General features: G+C 40.9%; 2 protein-coding genes across 2 annotated transcripts in view; both read right to left on the reverse strand.

The window, feature by feature from the left end:
- The window catches only part of thsd7aa (thrombospondin, type I, domain containing 7Aa), a 148,578-nt gene extending 142,916 nt beyond the window's left edge, over positions 1 to 5,662 (reverse strand). Inside the window, exon 1 of the mRNA XM_077548205.1 lies at positions 2,946 to 5,662. Coding sequence (XP_077404331.1) covers positions 2,946 to 3,084 — 139 coding nt within the window. The 5' untranslated portion in view covers positions 3,085 to 5,662. The remainder of the gene's footprint in view (positions 1 to 2,945) is intronic.
- A 963-nt stretch (positions 5,663 to 6,625) lies between these two features.
- The window catches only part of LOC144037672 (E3 ubiquitin-protein ligase TRIM39-like), a 74,246-nt gene continuing 58,507 nt past the window's right edge, over positions 6,626 to 22,364 (reverse strand). Inside the window, exon 6 of the mRNA XM_077549325.1 lies at positions 6,626 to 8,034. The gene's annotated coding sequence lies outside the window, so the exon portion shown is untranslated. The remainder of the gene's footprint in view (positions 8,035 to 22,364) is intronic.

Here is a 22,364-nt window from a genome sequence, read left to right on the forward strand (position 1 = left end):
GACAACTATGGATCAACATAAAAAAAAAAAACACACACATTTGGTATCAGTACTGTAAAGTGATCCTGTCAGTTTGGCCAACCATGACAAAGACAAGTGCCAATGTGCTTAAGCCAAGAGTAGACACACACGAGCATGCCTATACCATATCTAGGTTAACTTTGTCTGGCCAATCTGCTCTGCTTTCTGCATCCTTAATCTCTTCCCCTGCATTGACTGAGAGGGAGGCGCAGCCCGTAATGCGATAGGATTTTCATTTCTTTGAATTCGGTGTGAACAATGAAGCTTGTAAACAACAATAAATTAAATTGGAAGGCGTAACAAAGGTTGTTGTGTGTGATTTTTGTTGTTGCTTTTTTCTGTATCCATAGCAATTGTTTGAGTTGGTCACATTTGTGAAATGTACTTAGTTGCTATATCCAATGATACTGTTATTGATTGCACCAATGTTTTGTCTTTAGTCTGAAAATAGTCCATGAGTAGGTTTATACATATATGTTACTACACTGTTGGTGAAACTGTCTTATAATGTCAGTCAATCAACATACTAAACAAAACATACTAAAATTAACAACCAACACCAAAGTTTCAATCTGCATTTGTGTCTTTTTTGGTACCTAATTTTTCCTCTTACTTGTTTATAAATGGTTTATAAACAGGATATTAAGTAACATTAATAGTAACTTCCTGGTTACCGAATATTCACTTTTTGGGCCCTCTGGTAATGGTATTACCTAATTAATATGGGACTTAACAAAATTTACAAAATAGTGACCACACATTTTATGTTTACAAGTGCCATAGGTAATTTATTGTTTATTGCAGAGCGGTCAAAATGAATCAATTACTCGACAAGTAATCGATTATTAAATTAATCGACAACTATTTTAATAATCGAGTAATTGTTTGGAGACTTTTTTTTGGGGGGGGGGGGGGTATAAATGTCCAAATCCTCTGATTTCAGCATATCAACAGTAATTGTTCACTTATTTCTGTAGTCATCCATGAAAGAAGACTGATTATCGTCTGTGTTTAATCAAAGTAAGACATTTGCAAACATCTATTTTTACTTTGAAAAACAATGACCGAATCGGTAATATAGTACAACATCAATCCCCCTTTTTTTTAATCACAATACGGATATGAAGTATGAAATAAACACTAATCACTGGTTAGTAAACAGTAATTAGGAGGAAAAATGCTATTGTAATACACTTTAATGCAAAAAGTAAAATGAATTAGATGTAAGTATAAGAATAATTGATAGCTTAATCATTTCTATACAACAACACTCTGTAATTTTTCCTCACATATTATAATATTAACAAGTATTGATTGTATCCAAGACTCCACTCAAAGCCTATATTGATCTCATGCAGGCTGAACTACATTACTGGAACTATAAGCATTGATCAGCCGGTACTATTGGGGGTGAAACCAGCACATTGATTTGGCGTAACACAGAGAGAGATTAGACTGACGTGAAAGAGGATGCTGAGCTCCAGCTGGATCCAAAAGGGCATTCCTATCTTCCCGGGTGGGGGATCCATCCTCCTCCCCCATGCTTTCTTCCCCTCCATTCTGCTCACTGGAGCATGTATTAGTATTGTTTCCCCCTCACCATGTGCTCCTCTCTCAGAGTGAATGAGCCTTGAGTGGTGCAAGGCACCACCCAAAACAACAGTGTAATTGTACCTCCCAGCTTCCTACTTAAAACACAAATCCATTTGCATTTAATATTTCGCAATCATCCCAAACATCCATTCCACTAGCTGGTTTGTTTTGATCTCACCCACAATTTGTACTATATTTGTCATCAATTGCACACGCGCCAAACTGTGATGAATGACTCCAATAGAAGCACAAGGCTGAGAAGTCCCAGCTGCCTTAGGAGAGGTACAGCCATAAAATATCAAACACTGACCACTGCTATCCAACAGACTTTGACCTGAGGGATTGCAGTAAAGCCGATGTATAAGATATATAAAGGTGGCAAATCCAGGTCCAGAAAGTTAAAATCCTGCCACGGTTTGGTTTTAGCCCCTGATGCTAGCTAGCTAGCTCCCTAAAAGGTAAACAAGCACCATGGGAGCCAGCTAGGGAGCTAGCTAAAAGATAAACAAGCACCATGGAAGCTAGCTAGGAAGCTAGTTAGCTAGCACCTGGGGCCAAAGCCAAACTGTGGCAGGTCAGTACTTTCTGGACCTGGATTTGCCACCTTTGCCGTTCGACCATCTAAATAATCTGTATCTCTATTCGGAGTGGGCGTGGCAAAATGGAAATGGGCGTGGTTTAACTCAAGATGGGCGTGGTTGACCAAAATACATTACTGTATTTTTTTGTATGAAATTGAACAAAAACAAAACAGAAAACGAAAATTATGAAAATCATTGAAAATTATTTGACAAAACAGCCTAAAAAGATTCAAATAAATGATTTTGATCACAAAAGAAAAAAAATTCAAAAAAGTTTTTATAAACTCAGAAAATGCATGTGTATGAATAAATATTTACAGAGCAGTGTGAGAATTGAGATTCACTTTTTTTTTTTTATCACAATGGGAATCTATAAAGAATGTGTTTTTTTTCAAATGACTGAGGACAAGAATCTTTTTTAAGTGTATGAATAAATATTTACAGAACAGTCTGAAAACGAATACTCACTGTTTTTGATCACAATATAAACATCCTACATAGTAGCAACTGATGCATTAGCCACTGCTAAAAAGCACTAAAACTGCTATAAATTCAACTCATGTGGCATGATAACGCTTTCTTAATACAGTAAATCTATTTGAAAGTGGGGTTAGGGTTAGGGATACAGGGTACGGTTAGGGAACAAGTTTAGCAGCTTTCTTGCATGACAAAAAAAAGTCTCTATATCAATATTTGAAAAAAAAAAACTAGGATTAGTAGGATCATATTTCACCAGCCTGCAAAACATACCTGTTTGCCAAATGTAGGTGGGTTTAATTCCCACTGCTGGTTGTGCATCCAGTTCCCAGATGGAGAAAAAGAGCAGCGCTAACCTCCAGAGCAAGGGTACCTTTTTCAGCACCCTAACAGCTCTGCTGGCCAGCCCCATGGCCACTGCCACTGCGCAGCAAGCGCTGTAGTTCCCAATGCAGTCAGGTGGATAAAAATAAGAAGCCAAGCCACGAGGTGAAGACGAACTCGAAGTGCCACGCGCCTTCTTATGCTTTGCTTTTGTCCGCCCCGGCGTATCCAAGGAGGGGTAATCCTGGTCGATGCAGGACAGAGGACTCCACTTGCTCTTCTCTGCGTCTGTTTCAGTCCTGGCTCCTTTTTCAGTCCTGGCTCCTTAATGAGTGAGAATGATGTTTGGGACCAATAACACAGGGAACAATAGATCCCTAAAGCCAGCTTGATGCTGCTGTATACCGTGATGATGCAGCACCTCCCTCCCTCCTTCTCTCTCTCCCTCTCTCTCACTACATACACGCCCACCCACTCTACCCTCCTTTCTCCTCCCGCATCTTCACATACATTCCAGTCCAAATAAACAAACAAAAAATGTCCTATTTTTGAGAAGGTGTGATAAAAGGACAAACACATTTTCTGTCAATTCAGAAAACTAGTAATATTGTGTAAATAGATGCTGAAAGCATTTATTATTATTACTACTACATTTCTCCACTGATTCAATCCATTCCAACTTCATCATGTCACAAAAATTCACACTTAACGGGCTATTATTTTTATCAGTCCAAATATTCAGTTTTCCCACAATTTTTCATCTTTCACCCTAAAAATTCCCTTTCACAACATTCACAAGTTATCCGCTGTTTTTTGTCATTTTACTTACTTCTACATTTCTCGACCGAGAACAATTCTGCTAAACTCTCTCAATACATATGACGTATTAATACGTCATAAGCGTCATAGTCACCGCGTACACATGACGTATCAATGCGTCATATGCTTTTTATTATGCAAGAGTGTACGGGGGGTGTGGCGCAGCTTCTAACTGAAGGATTAGGCTTGACTGCAATATTATTTAAAAGAAACGGCCAACAGGTGACAGCAAGTATAAGATCAGCCAGTATCACGAAAGGATCTTGTTGTAGAAGAAGAGAAGCAGAAAGTGTAGATTGGGTCTGGGAGTGTCGTCTGTCACTACTAGCGTGTTGTAGAGCAGTGGGGAGCAGCAGAAAAGAGTAGAAAATAAGCGATCGGCAGAACAAAACAGTTAACCCTGCAGGATTGCTTTTTGGCTTAAAAAAGCATCCTCATCGGTTCATCAAAGCATCAGTGATCGAGTTGCTGCACGTCAAGGAATGACACTTCGTTCGTCAAGCAAACGCAACGAGCAACCGTTGAGCGATGATCCGCTGGGTAAACGTCTCGTTTTGACGGTCACGTCGACCCCTGGATGACTGAATGCTGCAGCAGAGCTGCAGTTAGAACAGTCAATTGTTTATTTTTATGTGCAATAAACTGTTATTTTGTTATCGAAAGCACTTATTGAACGTTGTTTTACTGCACGAAAACATTATTTAGATGTTTGAGCTGTCGCAAAAGAAAAAATAGTAGTGCTAAAGTCTAAGTTGTGCTAACGCTGATAACTAAAGAACGGAAAAAGATAGAAATACACTTCTTTCTGATGAAAGAAGAGAGTCTAATCTTTCTTTTGGTTCGTTTGTTCCATGTTTATACAGCAATAGAACACAATATTTTGTGGGCCTTGCAAGATCAGTCAAAATCCAGTAAAAACGGCTGGTATTGAAGGGGATTGCTCCAATGAAAATGGCTGGTATTCAATGAGTTAAACATGTTTTTTAAAAAAAATGCTTCACGGGCTATTATTTTTCTCATTCCAAACATTCAACGTTTTCCCACAATCCAATATTTTTCACCCCAAAAATATCGATTCATTTTCAATGAGACATTTTTGCAAGGTTTCTTAAGATGAACTGTTACTTTTAGAGGTCTTAAAATGGTCCAATTTATCAGGTTTCATGAAAGCAGAGTGATTTGTGTTAAATCAAAATAGGCAATTTGCAAAAATTTCCTTTTACTTTGGAAAACAATGACTGCACCAGTTACTGAATCAGTTTCAAAAAGTTTAGTGATATTGCTTAATTATTGTTGAGTTGTTTTTAATTACAAACAATACCAATTAAACAACATTAATTGTTTAATAAACAGTAATTGGGAAACCATTGTTTTGTAATACACATTAATGCAAAATTAAATTATATAGTAATATTGCCTGATTATTCAATTAATCGATGGAATAATAAATTCTAAAAATATTCCATTCACTAATTAGTTTTTATTTATCTATTAATACGCTTGAACTCATTTTGGTTTGGTTTGTCAGAGATTTCTGCTTCAGGAGCTAGATGACTAACCAATGCAACACAACCACAAGAGATGTTTTACCAATCAAAGTAACTTATTTTTACTCAAGTAATTATTTGGATAATTACTTTTTTACTTTTTCTTGAGCTATAGAACTCTAAAGTAACTACTACTTGAGTACTTGGCTCCACTACCCACATCTGCATTTTGAAGACATAAATCTGTTTCCACAATCACTTATGCTTTTGGGGACCTAAATACAGGTCCTCAAAAGGGAACCCACGTCATGGGGACCTCTTAGGGTTTGGATCCTCATTCCAGAACTGTGTTGATTAGAAAGATTCTTTTTTTTTTTTTTTTTTTTTTTTTTCTTTTTTTTTTCTTGGGAGATCTCAGTATTGATCATTTGAAATGTCATCATCATTGTTCTCCCTTTTTTTTTATTTTTTATTTTTTTTTATTATTTTTTTTTTGTATGTGTGTTTGTGCGTGTGTGCGTGCGTGTGTGTGTGCGTGCGTGCGTGCGTGCGTGCGTGCGAAAAAAAAAATAAATAAATAAGAATTCCCATACCGTTCACCTAAACCGAACACTTCAAAATCCAGCCAGAGTCGTGGGGCCGCCAGGAGACCCAAAGGGGGACCAAAGAAAAGAAAGAAAAGCGAAGCCCAGCACCGACCAGACACCACCCACCGGGCCACTAACCTTCACCAACCCCAAAGACATCCAAACTCCAACAAATCAGGGAAACCTCAAGGGCCCAAAGGAGAAACTGAGGAAAGGTAGAAAGGACAGACGAAGCAGAGTGAGATCCACAGACACCAGCCTCCACCGAATCAATGACCTGAGGGAGAAACAAATTGTGTCTGAGTCTCGATAGATGCTGGTGTGGTGGATCTAGCATGCATGAAAATCTCCACCAAAGAGGGGAGCCGTCAACCCCCGCCAGGACAGAGCAAGCGCAACACCTCAGGGCCCCCCAGGCCGCGGCCGCGCCAAAGGACGACCCCCGGGCCCCGCAGGGGCCACCGGCCGGAGAGCAAACCCCGGAGCAGGAGCGCCCCCCACCCCAACGCGGCCCGCGCCCCCAACCCAACGCAGCAGGACGGGGCACTGCAGGCCCACCAGGCACCCCACCGGCCCACAACCCCCGCTCCCCCCGCGCCCCCCACCCCCGCCACCCACCCCAACCCAGCCCCAACCGCCCCCAGGTCCCCAAATCCCCAGACACCCTCCCCACCCCAGCACCCCCCACCCCGGCACCCCCACCACCACCCCCCCACCAACCAAACCGCCCCCACCCCCACCAACCGACAGCCCCCCAGCCCCCGACCCCGGGGACACACCGCACCCAGGCATCCGCGCCGAAGAGGGGGCCGGGCAGCGGAGCGGAGAGGGCACCCGCGCCCACCCCACCACGCGGAGGGACGGAACACCAGGGGCAGAAGGGGAGATGGGGGCACCGGAGGACGGGCGGCATCCCCGAACCCCAGGCCCAGCGGGGAGAGGCCCCGGTCGTCACCCCAACGATCAAAGTGAAAAACTAACCCTGTTACTAAGTTCGCCAGCTCGCCGACTGGCGAACTCTACCCCTAAACCGTGTGTGTGACCCCACCCAGTGTATATACATAAGTGTGTGTGTGTGGTGCATTAAAATTGGGGGCAGGTGAACCGGAGCAGAGGGAAATGATATCCCCCCCTGCTCCGATCCATCCGCCCCCCAGGCATGTCAATGAGCGTATGTGGTGCATTAAAATAAATTAATGGGGGGGACACGGACAGGCGACCGCAGCACTGCTTCATACCGCGGCCGCCCCAACAGATGCCCCCCCCCCCCCCAGTTGTGTGGTGCATTAAAATTTGGCGGGGAGCTGCAGGGCGGAGACGGTGTCTCCACCCCACCCCACTCCCCCCCAAAGTGTGTTATGTGCCCTAAAATGTATTGTGCAAAACTAGTGCAGTGAGTTAAGAGGAGCGACCAGCTGGGCCCCCCCCAACCGGGCGGGGGGGGGGAGGCGCGCCCGCCCACCAAAACCCCCACCCACCCCACCGGGACCCCGGCGGGGCTTGCCGGGGCCCGCCCGGGGTGCCCGGAGGCCCACCGGAGCGGGGCAGGCACAACACCAATCCCGCCCACTCCCCCGGCCCCCGGAGCGCCGAGACCCGGGCCACGGACGGAACCCCCGGCCTAGGGGAGGGGGAGGAGGGCGGACAGGGGAGGGGGAGGGGACGGGGGAAGGAGACGACAGGAAGGGCAGGAGGCAGCAGCAGGGCCGCAGAGAGAGGGGGAGAGGAGGAGGAAGGGCGACGAGGGAGAAGGGACAGGGAGGCGGAGGACGGGCGGGGAGAGGTGAAGAGGGAGAGGAAGCAAGGGGGAGGAAGGGGGAGGGGAGAGGGAACCACGGGGCACCCCGGCGGCCCATAGGCCCCGACCCGCGTCGCCGGACCCAGAGCGACGGACCGCGCCGGGGCGGCGCCGCCCCGGACACCAGGGAGAGCCCCGCAACACAGCACCCACCACGAGACCCAGGGAACGACCAAGACGCAGCCGCCACCCAGCAGCCAACAGAGGGGCAGACCCGCCCACGCCCAGCCAGGGGGGACAGCACCTGTAGCGTTAGTCCCCTGGCATGCAGTGAATCCGAATATTAGCCTTTAGTGCCCATTGGAGGTGAATCTGTTCGATCCTGTTGGCAGCAACTGGGTTCCTGACTATAAAAACACAACCATTAGTAACAAACTGCCAAATGCAGAGACATCAATGTAAGTTATCACGATGTGGTGGCTCTCGCTAACAGGCAGAATTAAATAACCAGAATTAGGTTAAAATATTCTATATACGTAGACCATATTTCTATGAATTTTGATATTTGTTTTTTATTTGAGGCCGATATTTTTTCCATTAAAATGTGATTTATGAGGAGGTTAGACCATTGGTCGATATTCAGAGTTTGTTTATTTTTCCAGTTAACAAGAATTGTTTTTTTAGCGATAGTAAGGGCTACAAGTGTAGATTGAAATTGTTTATGTGGTAGGTCAGTTGTTGTTAGGTCACCTAGCAAACACAAGTTTGGAGATAAAGGTATCCTATAGTCCAAGATAGCGGAAAGTTTTTCTAAGACTTTAGTCCAGAAATACATAACCGGGGTGCATAACCATAAAGCATGAAAATAAGTGTCTGTAGTGTTTTGTAAACACTGGAGACAAATGTCGGAGTCGGAGAGGCCCATTTTCTTCATCATATATTGAGTAATGTATGTTCTATGGATTATTTTGTATTGGATAAGTTGTAAATTTGTGTGTTTTGTCATTTTAAATGCATTTTCACAAACTTGAATCCAAAAGTCAGATTCCGGAGCTATAGACAAGTCTGTCTCCCATTTTAAGATGGGTAAAGACATTTTATCCGTATATGAAAGTAACTTATATATTTTTGAAAGTTTTTTTGTTGTTGTCGGAGAAAGCTTGGTAATATCTTTAGCTAAGCCAGGCGGTTGGAGCGTACCCTGAAGTGTTGGAATTTGTTTCTTTATCATATTTTTAACTTGCAGATAATGTAAAAAATTTCCGTTTGTTATTTTGTATTTTTGGAGCAAAGATGTATATGATATAAACATATTATCTGAGAAGAGATGGTGAAGATGTGTGATTCCTTTCTGCTCCCACACACCTAAATAAAACGTTTGGTTGTTAATTCGAAAGTCAGGGTTATGCCATAGGGGAGAAAGCCCACAGGGCTCCACTTGGGCTTTTGTAATTTCTAATGCCTTCCACCAAGCAGTCAGGGTGGCGGAGATCATTGGGTTTTTAAAACAATTATGTCGCTTAATCGATGTTGTAATAAAGAGTAAATCTAGAAGTCTGAGGTTATTACAATCCTTCTGTTCTAGTTCCAGCCAACAGTTAGTATCTCTGTTGGGTTGTGCCCATAGAACGATATATTGTAGCTGGTTAGCTATATAGTAGTACATAAAATTTGGTGCCTCTAGGCCACCTTTGGATTTACTTTTCTGAAGAGTAGATAGACTAATCTTTGCTTCTTTTTTTTTTCCAGTAAAATTTTGTAACGGCTGAGTCCAACAACTGGAACCATTTAGCCGTAGGTTTAAATGGAATCATTGAGAAAAAATAGTTTATTTTAGGTAAAACTTTCATTTTAACGGTGGCTATTCGTCCTATTAAAGAAATAGGAAGATTATTCCAGCGTTCCAAGTCACTATGAATGTTATCCAGAAGTGGAGAAAAATTTAAATGAATTAAATCAGTTAATTTAGGTGAGATTTTTATGCCTAAGTATTTTAAATTACCTATAGGAAATGAGTAATGTGGGTCCTGGCTTGCAGGGTTCCATGAATTTTCTGTAATAGGTAGAAGTGTTGATTTTGTCCAGTTAATAGAATAATCTGACAACTGTGAGAATTTAGTTATTAAGTTAAATACTTCCCCTAACGAAATCGCCGGGTTTTCTAGATAAAGTAAAATATCATCGGCATATAGATTAATTTTATGTTCTGTTACCCCAGAGTGAATTCCTTGAATCCTTCTTTCCTGGCGTATGGCTATTGCAAGTGGCTCGATAAATATTGCAAATAATAAAGGGGATAGTGGGCATCCCTGTCTTGTGCCTCTCTGTAAAATAAAGCTCTTAGATATAATCCCGTTAGTAGTAACTGTAGCTTTGGGAGAATCATATAATACTGACACCCAGTGGATAAATGATTTCCCAAAGCCAAATTTATTTAAAACAGCAAAGAGGAAGGACCAGTTAACTTTGTCAAAAGCTTTTTCTGCATCCAACGATATAATAACTGCCTTCTTATCGTGCCGCTGTGACATGCTAATAAGGTTAAAGAGCCTCCTAATATTATTAGTAGAGTGGCGATCTTTAATAAAGCCTGTTTGGTCGCTATGAATAATTGTCGAGATTACTGTTTCTAATCTAGATGTGAAAGCCTTAGTAATAATTTTGATATCAGTGTTAATTAGTGAAATCGGACGGTAACTTGATGGAAGGGTGGGGTCTTTTTCTGGCTTTAATAAAAGTTTAATTGCTGCTGTATTCATGTGTGGACGTATGTAACCATTAGTTTTAATTTCTGTTACTACTCTTAAGAATAGCGGAGCAAGCATTAACCAGTAGTGCTTAAAAAATATAGCCGGATAACCATCTGGGCCAGGTGCCTTGCCATTAGGCATACTATCTAGAGCACTGTACAACTCGTTTATAGTAAGTGGCGCTTCTAACATATCTTTATATTCAGTAGTTAACTGAGGCATATTTAAGCTACTGAGGAATGCCTCAATATGCTCAGGGTTAGGTTTGTTAGTTTCTGAGTATAGGTTGCGATAATAGTTATAAAAAATTTGATTAATTTCTTCTGGTGATTGTGTACATTCACCAGTTGTCCCTTTAATAGCCGTTATAAGAGATTTTTCCCGATTGCGTTGAAGTTGGTTTGCAAGAAATTTACCTGATTTGTTATTATATTCAAAGTTGTTGTATCTCAATTGTTGTATTATAAACTCTGTCTTTTTAGTTAGCATATCGTCTAACTGTATTTTTGTATTTTGTAAGTCAGTCCATATTTGGTCATTTGGGTTTATTGCGTACTCATCCGTCAGTTGTTTAATTTTATCTTCCAAGTCATTTTCAAATTTTTGATCCTGTTTCTTTTTATAAGATGAATATGATATAATTTTACCTCTAATTACTGCTTTCCCAGCTTCCCAGAGAAGAGATGGCGATAGGCCTGGAGAGTCATTTATTTCCAAAAAGTCTGCCCACTCTTTCCTTATAATTTTATCAAACTCTGCATCGTTTAGCAGAGAGATGTTAAAACGCCATGTTGGTGGTGGTTTAAAGGTATAATCAACTTGTAGGGAAAGTGAGACTGGTGCGTGGTCGCTAATAATAATAGGATGTATTTTTGTAACAGTTTTATCAGCAATAGAGTTATTTGTAAGAAAATAATCAATTCTTGAAAAAGACCGGTGTACAGCGGAAAAGAAGGTAAATTCCTTCTTATTTGGGTTTTTAAGTCTCCAGCTGTCGACGAGGCCAAAATCATCCATATATTCCCCTATTACTTTAGTAGATTGTAATCGCCTTATACATGTTGTGTTATTAGAACGGTCTATTAATGGATTTAAGACTGTGTTAAAGTCTCCTCCAATAATAATAGTAGAGTTCACTGCTAAATCAAACAGCTGAGAGAAAAATTCATGGAAAAAGGCCGGATCATCATTATTAGGGGCATATAAATTGCCAAGTGTATATATCTTATTAAATATAGTTATCTGAATAATAATGTATCGGCCCTCTGGGTCTGTTATTGTATTATTTAGAGTAAAGAGTAAATTCTTATGTATGAGTATACAGACTCCTCTTTGTCTGCTGTTATAAGGGGCAGAGTATGCTTGGCTAAAATTCTTATCAATAAGTAATTTTTCTTCAGATTTTTGTAGGTGGGTTTCTTGCAGGAGGCAAATATCTGCTTTTAATTTTAAGAGATGGTCTAAAGTTTTTATTCTTTTTGCCTGTGAGCGAGCGCCACAAACATTCCAGGAAACCAGAACTAATTTATGCATACAAACAATATAGGCTCAGTCCTGTGTAAATATCTGCATAGGCCATTTGTCAAAGATTAGAAAGATTCTTTGGCGATGCACGATGTATGCTTGCTAAAGCTTACACAAACACTTGGGAAAGAGTAAAAAGTGATAATCAAGGAAAGCATCTGTCATTAAACCATTTGCTCAAATATAGTAGTACTACGAGCGAGATGCAACGTGCATTGATTTACTACTGTCACGTGCTTTATACGATTTTAGATCATAAACGCTTTAGCAAGAGTCTATCCAATTTCATGAAAGCACGAAGTACTCCAAAGGAGTAAGAAGTTCTAAGAACCGATGCCTTTACAATCTCAAATATCATAAATATATATAACACATCTACTCAACTTAAGTGTATGTATACTGCAGAGACACATTTAAAAAATAATTGATTTAAAATTCACACCATAACAGGGGCTCAAACGATAAACTGTGATGAAGCAAGGGTTCACTCTACTGTATCTTTTCACTCTACCTTTGAGCTGTCCTGTTTTAGTGACAGTCCTTGGATGCAACTCAAACTCTGAATAAACAGTGAATTTTCCTTTACCTTTCTCTTGATGCTGCTCCAAATAGCCCATGTCATTTCTGTTGCCCTTTACCAGGGGTGTAAGGAAAACTGATCCGAATTGGAAAATCCCTTTTGTTGTGAGGGCATCGGTACACAAACTTCATATTATAAAATTATTGTCTACTTTGAACAAGAAACTCATTCCATCATACGCTGTCCATCTGAGCCTTATCAAATTGAATCGTAACTAGGGATATAACGATATCCAAACATTACGATACGATATTATCATGATATGAAGCTCACAATATGATAATTATCACGATATTGTGGTGAAGTTGGCGATATTAAAAAGAACATCACAATTTTGTAAAAAATAAAAAGCTCATACTAAAAAAACACACAATATTGTGCTTTTGTACATAACAGCAATATATATAAACCACCTACTATCATGTTTTGGTTCTGTGTGATTGGGTTTTTGTTTAGTTTTGGGTGGTCATGTTCTTTGTTGTCTGAGTGTTCAGTGTTTTGTTGTGTGATCCTAGTCTCTCCCCTTGTCTTGTTAACGTCTGACGTCCACCTGTGTGTTTCTTCCCTTCTCAGTGTGTGTGACCAATCAGTGAACTCAACCAATTGTGTTCCCCAGGTGTGTTTTATTAGTGTTGGTGTATTTAGTCTGTTGTGTTTGTCCAGTCTCTGTGGGAGCATTTTTGACGTTATGTGTGGGAGTCCTATGTTTCTCGCCGCGTCAAGTTAAGCCCTCGTCAGAGTTAAGTTGTCTTTGTCTCATTCTAGTTGTCCACAGCTCAGTCTCGTCGTCCTCTTCAGAGTCTAGTCGTCTTCATCATAGTCTAGTCGTCCACGTCACAGTAAGTCATCTTCGTCTCAGTCCAGTTGTCCACGTCACAATTAAGTTGCCCATGTACTACCAAGTCACCCACGTACTGCCAAGTCGCCCACGTACTACCAAGTCGCCCAAGTTCAAGCCAGCTTCAGTTAAGCCAGCTTCAATTAAGACAGCTTTAGTCAAGCCAGCCACAGTCAAGCCAGTCTACTCTTGTCCAGTCATGGCGACCAGCCTACTCACTGCCCGTCCAGTCACGTTATGTCCAGTCCTTGTGCACTCACCTTACTTTCTATGTTATGATAAAGTTCCTCACGTTGCCCTCCATTCCTGTCTCCCTGCCGTGTTCCCCCGCATTTGGGTCCCTCATCCACGCACGCCTATACATGACACCTACAATCTCTAATAACACTTATATTGAGGCACTGGCTAACGCATGCACATATTGAGTTCCTCCACATATTGACTCGGTTCACAAGCATATTACGTTTCCCTTCATCTGACAATTAGCGTGTATTTTAAACATAGAAGGCCAAAACATCCCTTATTAAATTAAACTGCACTAAGACAATAGACAATAGGGTGCGAAAACTGCACAAATGGAAATCAACCTGACTTTTTTAACATGTGCTGCGTTTAATATCATGACATGACTAGGATGATATTGCATGTGGCAGTTTTGAAAACTTATTATACTAGTTATTGTTACATCCCTATGACTTGAACCAAATTGAATCATTCCACTTTAAAATGTACCATCCTTGAAAAGTATTGCATTCATGCATCAAGATACGTATGGAATCATCTTAATAGAAAGATGCATGCAAGTTTTTTTACTGCATGTAAATGCCAAAAGGCAAGTCTGATGACATTACACCATTTGTGATGTTTTGTTTGCTGTTGTGCCGAGAAATTTTTTAAGTTAAAATATATGCCCAGCTTGTTGCAACATGGCCGTGGTTAACTCTTTCACTGCCACTGACGTTTAAAGACGTCAAGTAAAAACCTACGGAGCACTGCCAATGACGTCAAAAGACGTCATCCAATGATTTTTTATTTTTTTTTTAAACGGGTAGAGGAAACCCTTCCGCATGTCTGGTGAAAGTTTCCAGCCTGTCTGTTGTGCCTAATGACTATTTTTGGCCCCTAGAGGGCAGCGATGACTCTCTTTTGACAAGATCGGGTGGGCGTCAGTAGAGGCGGAGCTCGAGCGTCGAGCAGGAGATGAGAATGGAAGACAAAGGAAAAATGGCGGCCGGTCGCGAGGAGCTCACGCCCGAGCCGTTTTTTTCAAAGACCAAAAGCATCGCTGAAAGAGCACATTGTTGACGACGATGATCATCATCGATGATGAAGATGAGGGTGGTGACTCCGTGGTTGGGAAGCATTGACGCGGCAGTAGAAGACGTTAGATGGAGCTAGATGGAGGAGGGAACGGGCAATGGCGAGCGTTTGCAAGCAGCTCTACACTTACAAGACGAAAGGCATCGACCAACGCTAAAATAGTACATTGATGACGACGATGATCATCATCGATGATGATGAAGGTGAATCCGAGCTTGACGGCGAAATTGGAACCGCTGACGCGGCGACTATGACGGTGTCGTAACGCGGAGCGCAACCGAGCACGCACAGGCGGACGTTCGATCGGACGACGGAGAGTGCCCCGAGTCCAATGCATATTCATCGGAGGAAGTGTGTACAGTCTGCTACTTGTTCTTTATTCCCCGGAAAAAAAGGCTGTCAAGAAAGTGTAACGTTTGCACGCAAAACGGACCAATGCGAAAGTGAAAGTAAACTGTTGTGCGAGTCCTGGCGTCTCCTTGCACGCAGGAGAGCGTTCCAAAAGGAAAAACTGTATTTGAAACATCCACATAATTGTAAGTAGTACCACAGTTGCACACATTTGTAAATAGTTTGCGAAATTGTTTTGTCAAATTGTTACACTGTTGAATGGAAATAAACGTATTTTGCAATCAAAAAACACTTTTTCATTGTTGGTGAAAGTGTTTTACAGAAGTAAAGCACTATTTAGGTGTTTGTGGCATCATTCATGGACAAAAAGAAGTGTACAATTCACTAGAGTGCATGAAATAACATCGTTTCACAAAAAGCTCTTTTTCTCCGTTTTTTGTTTCAAAACAGAGAATTTCGGTGAAAGTAACCATTTTCTATTGTTGATTACTGAAGAACGGAATAAGGTAGAAACAAACTTTTTTTTTTCTGATGAAAGATGAGAGTCGAATCTTTCATTTGGTAGTATGTGTGTTTCCATAGTCCAAACACAACATTTTCTGTGGATCTTGAAAGGCCACTCAAAATGCTTAAATCGGCTGGCAGTGGGGACAACCCGTTTCTGAAAACGTCTGGCAGTGAAAGAGTTAAAGGCAGGGGAAAATTCCAAGGGATTGTGCATGTTGTAAGAAATTCACAAGAGTATTTTGTAGCTCTCTCAACCATTGAAGTCAAACAAATTCTAGGAAAAAGCCAGGAAAATATAAATGATAATAAGACTTGTATTGAAATTCAAATCTTTTGTGAGATACATCACATAAGTGTTGAGCTCCTTGATGTCTATTTTTGATCCCTTCCCTATCAGAAACAAAGGGACTATAATCCAAGGATCATATCAAAGTAAATCATCCATAAAAAATGGGTTTGGCTAGGTGCAGTCCACAACTGGGATAATGCTTCGGCCTCATCGTGATGTCTCCATTTTCCCCCCTCCCCGACCTTTTTTGGTTTAAGACTAGTAACCAGATTAAGGTTCCAAAGCAGTGGGGGCATGCTTTTAGAGCCCCAAAAGTCTTGAGTCTGTCTGCCTGTATACTCCAAAAGAGGATTTCACTGGGTTATTATTACACTCAATGTCAGTACAATCTCTAGGTAATCACACAAAGAAATGGGGTCATGTTATCAGAGAAAGGTCTATATATTTGTGAGCGTATTTACCTGCCAATACCGGCCATTCTGTGTGTTTTACCAGAAGAGTGTATGATGTTATAGGAGCAATAAAGATACACTACCTACTTTTTATTTGCAATAGTGGACGCTAGGATGACCGCCAAGCCCCCGCCCCCCTGACGTGCTACACACGACGCAAGGATATGCTGAGTTAAAACTGCAGCCATGCATGATGTCAGATCAGATATCATTCTCATCTGACATCTGTCTAAAAATTATCAAAGGATAAAACCTGCAGACTTTGCTGGCCTTTTTGCAACACAAAATAAGGACCTTACGCAACAAGGGTTAGGGTTAGCTAGCTATATGCAATTCGGTGGCTTGTATTCAACGTAGAAAATGGTGGAAATTTGCTCTAATGTAAGATACAATATTTTAATGTTTGTTTAACAGTGGCAAACCACTTTTTTAATCTTTTATTTTTTATTTAATTGTATTTATTTTTTACAATTTTTTACTGTGGTAGAAAGTGAAATGCTCAAGCTTAACCTTCACATTATGCCCCAGTTACTGACACATGACGTTATTAAAAAAATATATTTTTTTGTATTTATTTATTTATTTACAATTTTTGGACCATATTAAAATGTCATAGAAAACTGCATCATCATCATGGGTGTTTCTAGACCACCTTGGGGCCCCAGGCAAGAAGGACCATTCATTAAACAATTTTAGAGAATAAAAAATAAAAATAATAAATAGCACGTCATGCCACTCAGTGACTATGAGAATGGTTATCTGTTTTTTGATACTGTCTATGTGTTGTGTTTATTCATTGTGGATTCCCTCATGTAAAAAAAAAAAAAAAGGATTTGGTCAATATGACCCTAGTTAGGAATAAGCAGTTAAAATGGATGGATTCATAACTGTAAGAGATGAGCAAAGCTGAAGCAATTGTATGCATCCTGTTTGTCTTTCCTACTCATACCTCATTCTCAAACAGTGATAGAAGTTTGTGGTCTGTAGCAAAAGACCTAAGGAAGTGTCTGACACTACATGCTACACCTCTCTGGGGTGGAAACAATTGCACGTCCTGTTCACTCTGACAACTCTCCCAAGAGCACAAACAAGGCCAAATAAATGGAAAAGATAAATGATAACCAAATGGACCGTTCATGGGTGAATATTAGGATTCCCATAGAGAACATAAGGGACAAGTGATGTACTGTAACTGCCTGCCGCTTTGGCGGCTAGTCCATAATCAAACGCAGCTCAGTTCTTGGTAAGCGGGTGTCATGGATGCCATGTTTTAAAAAAAAAGAAAGACAAAAAGCCGGTACAAACACAAACCCTATACCAACATCTGATGGCCTTCTCCCGACACTTCCAATTAAAAATGTAATACGAAATAATTATTTAGTCTGTTGCACTTGTCTGCTTCCTTCAATTCCTAAAAATAATTGCTGATGTCGCACTTTAGTGACTTTACTAAAAGTAAAAGATTTTAGATGTATTTTAATCCTATTTACACAAAAGATCAGCAGTTTTGCATTTTGTTCCTTGACTGCACCCAATGTGAAACAAACCATAACCTAAAAATAAAGATTTGATTGTTTGAACCAAGATACACAAATAACAGTGAATATGGCATAGGATTCCACTCCTATTGCTCATATGTCAATGTGGTTTCACTTAGGGCTGGGCGATATAAACGGTATATTCAATATAAGGTATAAATTTTGACGTAGGTAGAGATTTTGACTCTACCGTCTTATCGCAGTAGCACATGATGATGATGTCACCGCATAGCGCATGTTGATGACGTCATCGTATCTGCGTCCCGGCATGGCGCACGGCTCATTGTAGCGCCAGTTTGACTCGTCCTCACGCGACTGTTGACTTCCAACATCAACTCGACGCCACCTCGAAATTATATTTAATTGCCAATTATGGACGCTAAGAAAGTTAATTATTCTGTTAATTAGTCTGTCACTGTATCATACGACACAAGTGCGTTAGCAACTAGCCACTAACGTGAGCCTAAACAAATGACAGCATTCGGCGAGCCAAACTAACCTTGCTCTCGCAAGATGTATTTTTGCGGTATTTGTGAATTCACAAACTCCCGAGAATCCATCTTGTACCGCTCCCATTAATTTCCACTGATACTGGTGGTTCGGACCAATCACCGAGCGACATTGTATTTGGGGGGCGGGATATGCAGCTGTGACAAAAACAAGAAGCACCTAAGCCGTGGGAAGAAACAAACCAAACATGGCACACAGGTGGATGCGTGTATGCTGCAATTAATTCTGTTCTCGCTGAATTAGTCTTCGCATATCAACATTGCAAAACCGACAACATAAACTCAATGCCATGATATCAGCTAGCCACAACAGTTGCATGTCGGTGACGACATTTTCACCCTTTGCCGTGATTGGTCGAAACAAAAGTTAGGTAGACGTGCACACGATTCTTCTTCGTCCAATCAGCTCGAAGTGCTGTACAGCATGCCCCGCCTTTCCCGAGCAAATCAATGCGGAGCAGCCCCAGACTGATATTGTGGAGAACTCCCTAGAGTGAAGCACAAATCAATCTGGCTATAAACTGCAGCTGCATTCAAATACTGTCAGACATTTCAAACTCAAACAGAAAAAAGTCAATCAATGCATTGACCGTTAAAGGTGCATTGTGCAGTTTACAGATGCCCAGATGAGTACGAAGAGCCCTGACTGTTTTACTGTGACTGCACCTCTCAGCTTTTATCTTCCCTTTATAGTAGAGTGTGCTCTCCACACTCCACAGTTTCTTTGGGGAGGGGAAGGACAGAGTTTTTCTTACCTCATTTGAAGTCATGTCTTAATTTGTCAAATGTGGCTGTCGCCTTAAGATTGCACACGTACTTGCATGCGCACTATGAACGAGCCTGACACAGATGCTGCAGTTACGCTTTGGGCCAGAGGTGGCAGCCACGAGTAAAAAAGTGACAAACTGCACAAACATCCTTTAATAATTGCAAATATCATTAATATAAAATGTAAGCTTTCTATCAATCTATAAAAGCTGGCATACATTAAGAAGAATGATGGGTGTGGTATCACTAGTTTTTTTTTTACTTAACTCTTTGACTGCCAAAAACGTTAAATGACGTTTAGTAAAAACCTACGGAGGGCTGCTAAAGACGTTCTCCAATTTTATTTTATTTTTTTTGGGAAACGGGTGGAGGAAAGCCTTGGCCAGCTGTGGTGAAAGTTTCAAGCAGATCTAGTTAGCCTAATGACTATTTTTGGCCCCTAGATGGCAGTAATGACTCTCTTTTGACAAGATTGGGTAGGCGTCAGTAGAAGACGTGAGGCGGAGCTAGAGGGGACAATGGCTGGGGAAGGGAAGAGAACATGGCGACCGGTTGCAAGCAGCTCACGCTTGAGCAGTTTTTTTCAAAGACGAAAAGCATCGACCAACGCTAAAGAGCACATTGATGACGACGATGATCATCATCGATGATGATGATGGTGACTCCGAGGTTGGAAGCATTGACGCGGCAGTAGAAGACATGAGGCGGAGCTAGATGGCTGAAGAAGCGAACAATGGCGACCGGTTGCAAGCAGCTCACACTTGGGAATTTTTTTCAAAGACGAAAGGCATCGGCCAACGCTAAAGAGCACATCGATGATGATGATGGTGACTCCGAGGTTGACGCTGAAGTTGCAAGCGTTGACGCGGCGGCTATGACGACGTCATAAAGGTTCACCGGCTAGCGATGCTAACACCAGAAAACGCGGCGCACAACCGAGCACGCTCAGGCGGATGTTCAATCGGACGACGAAGAGTGCCCCGAGTCCAATGCATATTCATCGGAGGAGTGGGTACAGTCTGCTACTTGCTATTATTCCCCGGAAAAAAAGGCCGTCAAGAAAGTGTAACGTCTGCACGCGAAACGGACAATCGAAGTGAAACGTATCTGTTGTGCAAATCCTGCTCCGTCTCCTTGCACGCAGGGCAGCGTTACAAAAATTAAAACTGTATTTGAAACATCCACATAATTGTAAATAGTACCACAGTTGCACACATTTGTAAATAGTTTGCGAGATTGTTTTGTCAAATTGTTACACTGTTGAATGGAAATAAACGTATTTTGCAATCTAAAAACACTTTTTCATTGTTAGTGGTGGTGTATTACAGAAGTAAAGCACTATTTAGGTGTTTGTGGCATCATTCATGGACAAAAAGAAGTGTACAATTCACTAGAGTGCATGAAATAACATTGTTTCACAAAAAGCTCTTTTTCTCCGCTTTTTGTTTCAAAACAGAGCATTTCGGTGAAACTAACCATTTTCTATTGTTGATTACTGAAGAACGGAATAAGGTAGAAACAAACTTTATTTATTTTTCATTTCTTTCATTTGGTAGTATGTGTGTTTCCATAGTCCATAGTTTTCATAGTTCTGTGGACCTTGAAAGATCAGTCAAAATGCTTAAATCGGCTGGTACTGGCGACATCCCGTTTCTGAAAACGTCTGGCAGTCAAAGAGTTAATTACAATCAATGGTCCAATTAGTTACTTCTGTTTATACCAATACCAAATCTTACACTAGGCTTCTATTCTCCATTCTAGTTGTTGGTATGTCAATGAATCAAAAATCAAGAATATACCTGCTGTTTTGTACAATTCTTATAACATTTACCATAAAAAAAATAGGAGCACCTTTACTATAGTCCCTTTTAAACAGGCATTAAACAAAACATTAAACAGGAAATACAAAGTCTGAGACATAATATAGCAGTTTTATTTTATTTTCATCAGTTAGCTGAGTTTCCATATAACCCCTGCAATGTGCTCACATACTCCTGGTTGGGAAACACTGCAGAGTAATGTTTAGGGGCCAGATTTGACTGATGCTAGGCATGCTAAGAGCTGCCCCCTTTGCATTGAACAAACTCATGTTCACAAAAGCAAAGCGTTTTACCCCCCCCCCCCCCCCCCCCCCCACACACACACACACACACACATTTATTTTAAAGTAAGAGAGAATAATTGACCTTTTTTAGTGCAGACAAATCTTGTTACAGTAAAATATTTTGCAGCTATATGTTGAGTCACTCTCATTCTTTACGTCATCTGAAACTACGCTATGCAAATTGAGACAACTATACATCAGCAAATACGGTCAAGCTGTAGCTCCCCAAAAAAAGGTGCGACCAAAGCCTGTGTGCTGTGACCAACTGAAAAAGTTGGTAGCACCAGTGCTACCAGTGCAAAAGTTAGCGTAGAGACCTGAATATTTTTTGTTTGCACTATTTTACACCAGAGAGTGCTGACTTTCATTTTGATTTGTACAATAAATGTTGTTATCCAAAGTAAATTTATTATTTCATTGTTGTCCATATAGCTTTTATAAGAGACTATGTAAACCAGTAAGCAAATTATTTATTTAAAAAAACAAACACTTTATTATATACCGTGATATATAGCGTTAGGACAAAATCACCACCACACATTAACAGAAGCTCAGAGGTGTAGATTGAGAAGGAATTCATGTTAAAACATCCTGTATTTAAGAAGTGTTTATTTCTGAGTCAAAACGTTGGACAGTGCCTTTAATGTATATAGTACAGACAAGTATAGTCAAAAAAATAATATTCTATATTAAGTTAATGTATGTTAATATATTTTATGTGTTGTGTTTCATTTAAAAGAAAATTTCAAAAACAAGTCCAAGGTCCATTTTTGTTAATTCTCCCTGTAGTGGGAGCTGGTTTACCCTAGAAACATGCATACTGTCAATGCGTATGTTGAGGAGCTGTTGTATTAAAGAGTACCCTTCCCAAGAAATTAGGGTTGGGATATGTTTATATTTTAAGTCCTTTTCCCATTTGCTTTTATCAGATTGGTTTACTCACTGATTTCCCATACAATTTTTGGAGCGGGACATAAAATAAAAAATTATATCAGAGAGGATTATAAATGGAAATTGTAAGTGCCACTGTGGGACAGTGGGGGTCACCTGAAAGTTGACAGCTGATGGTGAAACATTTATTTGAATTAAGGTTATTGGAGCAGCGGGATGTCTATCAATTTATTGCCACTAATCAATATGCTGTATTTGCATGTTGTAGGAAACTTAGTCTCTAGAATGTAAATCTTGGTTCATTTTCCGCAAATGC

This window comes from Vanacampus margaritifer, chromosome 17 (genome assembly GCF_051991255.1).
Source record: "Vanacampus margaritifer isolate UIUO_Vmar chromosome 17, RoL_Vmar_1.0, whole genome shotgun sequence".
NCBI classification, from domain to species: Eukaryota; Metazoa; Chordata; class Actinopteri; order Syngnathiformes; family Syngnathidae; genus Vanacampus; species Vanacampus margaritifer.